This window comes from Choloepus didactylus, chromosome 11 (genome assembly GCF_015220235.1).
Source record: "Choloepus didactylus isolate mChoDid1 chromosome 11, mChoDid1.pri, whole genome shotgun sequence".
Lineage (NCBI taxonomy): Eukaryota > Metazoa > Chordata > Mammalia > Pilosa > Megalonychidae > Choloepus > Choloepus didactylus.
The window spans coordinates 89,686,790-89,688,720 of NC_051317.1; the positions used below are offsets into that span (position 1 = coordinate 89,686,790).

Consider the following 1,931-nt stretch of genomic DNA (forward strand, 5'->3'; position numbering starts at 1 on the left):
AGTACTGAGCCTTAAGTTCAAGTTCTAGAAGTGGGGCGCTCAGCTGCGAGCCAATAGTGGGTGCGGCAGCTGTGTGTACAGTTTATTTTTCTGTTTGGATTTTTTTGTGTCTGTCCGGAACGGCTGAGGCTTACATTCCGCGGAGAGGATTTGGAGGGCAGAAGAGTGGGGAGGCAATTGCTAAGGTCAAAACTGATGCTGATGCCAAAGTCGCTTCTCGTGGAAGCTATAAGTTTCCCGAGCCCTCCTTCATGGCAGCTGCAGCCTCACAGAGGGTCCTCCCCCGGGCAGGGGGTGTGGGGGAGGGGACAAGGCTGTGAAGCCGCCCCGGAGCAGCTGAAAAAAGTCAGGGGAAAAATTGCAAGTTATTATAGTGGGTATTGGTTCCAGGGGAGTTGAGAGAGGAAGAATAGGTGGGAAGGGTCCCGTTTCCCCTACTCGCCATCTACACCTCCATCATCGGCGACAGAACTTGCACTTGATGATCTTCTTAAACGCGTTTTGGAAGTCCTTGTTGAAGTACGCATAGATGATAGGGTTGAGCAGGGAGTTGGAGTAGCCCAGCCAGTTGATTACGGCGCCCAACAGAGTGGGCATGTGGCAGCTGCTCTCGCAGAAGGGTAAGACTAGGGCCACGATGAAGAAGGGCAACCAGCAGAGGATAAAGGTGCCCATGATGATGCCCAGCGTCTTTACCGTCTTCCTCTCCCGGGCCAGGGCCATCTTGCGCTTCGCCTCAGCATTGCGCTCATTTTTCCTCTCAAAAGAGGCGGAGAGGCTGGGGGCCGCACTGGCCTCGCTGGGCAGGGGCAGGTGCTCTTTGGAGTTGCCCACGCAGTGCACCTCAATCACTTCCAGCGCGGCGCCGTCGTCGCCCTGCCTCACCGCGCCGTTGGCACACAGAGCCCCCGCTGTCTTGTTCTCCACGCCCCGCCTCCAATCTCTGCTCCCAGGTTCGCCATTCACGCTCTTCTTGGGCTGCGGAGCCGGGGAGGCCGCAAAGCGAGTGTCCGCTGCCTTCTTCTCCACCTTTTTAACAGTCTTACGGATGCGGAAACGCGCAGCTCGGAAGATGCGCCCATAGAGAACCAGCATGAGCAGCAGCGGGATGTAAAAGGCGCCAAAGGTGGAGTAAATGGTGTAGCCGTGGTCCTTGCTGATGGTGCACGCGTCGGGGTCCGAGCGGTCTTCCGGGGTTCGCCAGCCCAGCATGGGCGGGATGGAGATGAGGAAGCCAATAAGCCAAGTGAGCGAGATCAGCGCTGCGGCGCGCCTGGGTGTCCGCTTGTTCACGTAGTCTATGGGGTCAGTGATGGCCCAGTACCTGTCCAGCGCGATGGCGCACAAGTGCAGGATGGACGAGGTGCAACACAGCACGTCGAGCGCGATGAACAAGTCGCAGGTGACCTGACCCAGCGTCCACTTGTTGAGCACTTGGTAGAGCGCGGCCATGGGCAGCACCAACACCGAAACCATGAGGTCGGTGACCGCCAGCGAGCCGATGAGATAGTTGGCTACGTTCTGCAGGGAGCGCTCCAGGGCGATGGCGGCCACCACACATGCATTGCCCAACACAGCGCAGAAGATGAGCGTGCCCAGCAGCAGCGAGGTGATCACTTGGTAGCTGAAGGTCACGTCGGAGATGCCAGTAGCGTTGCCGCTTACCCCGAAGGGACCCTCGGACGAGGTGGTGTTGTTACCCCGGCCAGGGCTGAGCGCATCCATGCCTGCGTGCCCCGCGGGAGAGGGGGAGGAGAGAAAGAGCTGCGCGAGATCCCCCTCGCCCCTCCCCCTGGGGTCTTCCGTCCCTCTCTCTTGAGGAGTTTCGGGGCGGGGGGAGGGGATGCAGGGACTCGGGCAGGAAGTTCTTACTTCTCTGGCGGAGGCATCCCACGGAGCAGCTTCTAGAGAGAGCTACCTGGCTGGGCTCC

The 1,931-nt window shown here is 59.5% G+C and overlaps 1 protein-coding gene across 1 annotated transcript; it reads right to left on the bottom strand.

Moving 5' to 3' along the window:
* Positions 1–240: 240 nt before the first annotated feature.
* HTR1A (5-hydroxytryptamine receptor 1A) lies at positions 241–1,725 on the bottom strand. Its single transcript, XM_037799459.1, has one exon. It carries the CDS (start codon positions 1,723–1,725, stop codon positions 457–459), a length of 1,269 nt encoding a protein of 422 aa, XP_037655387.1. The 3' UTR covers positions 241–456.
* Between the last annotated feature and the right edge of the window lie 206 nt (positions 1,726–1,931).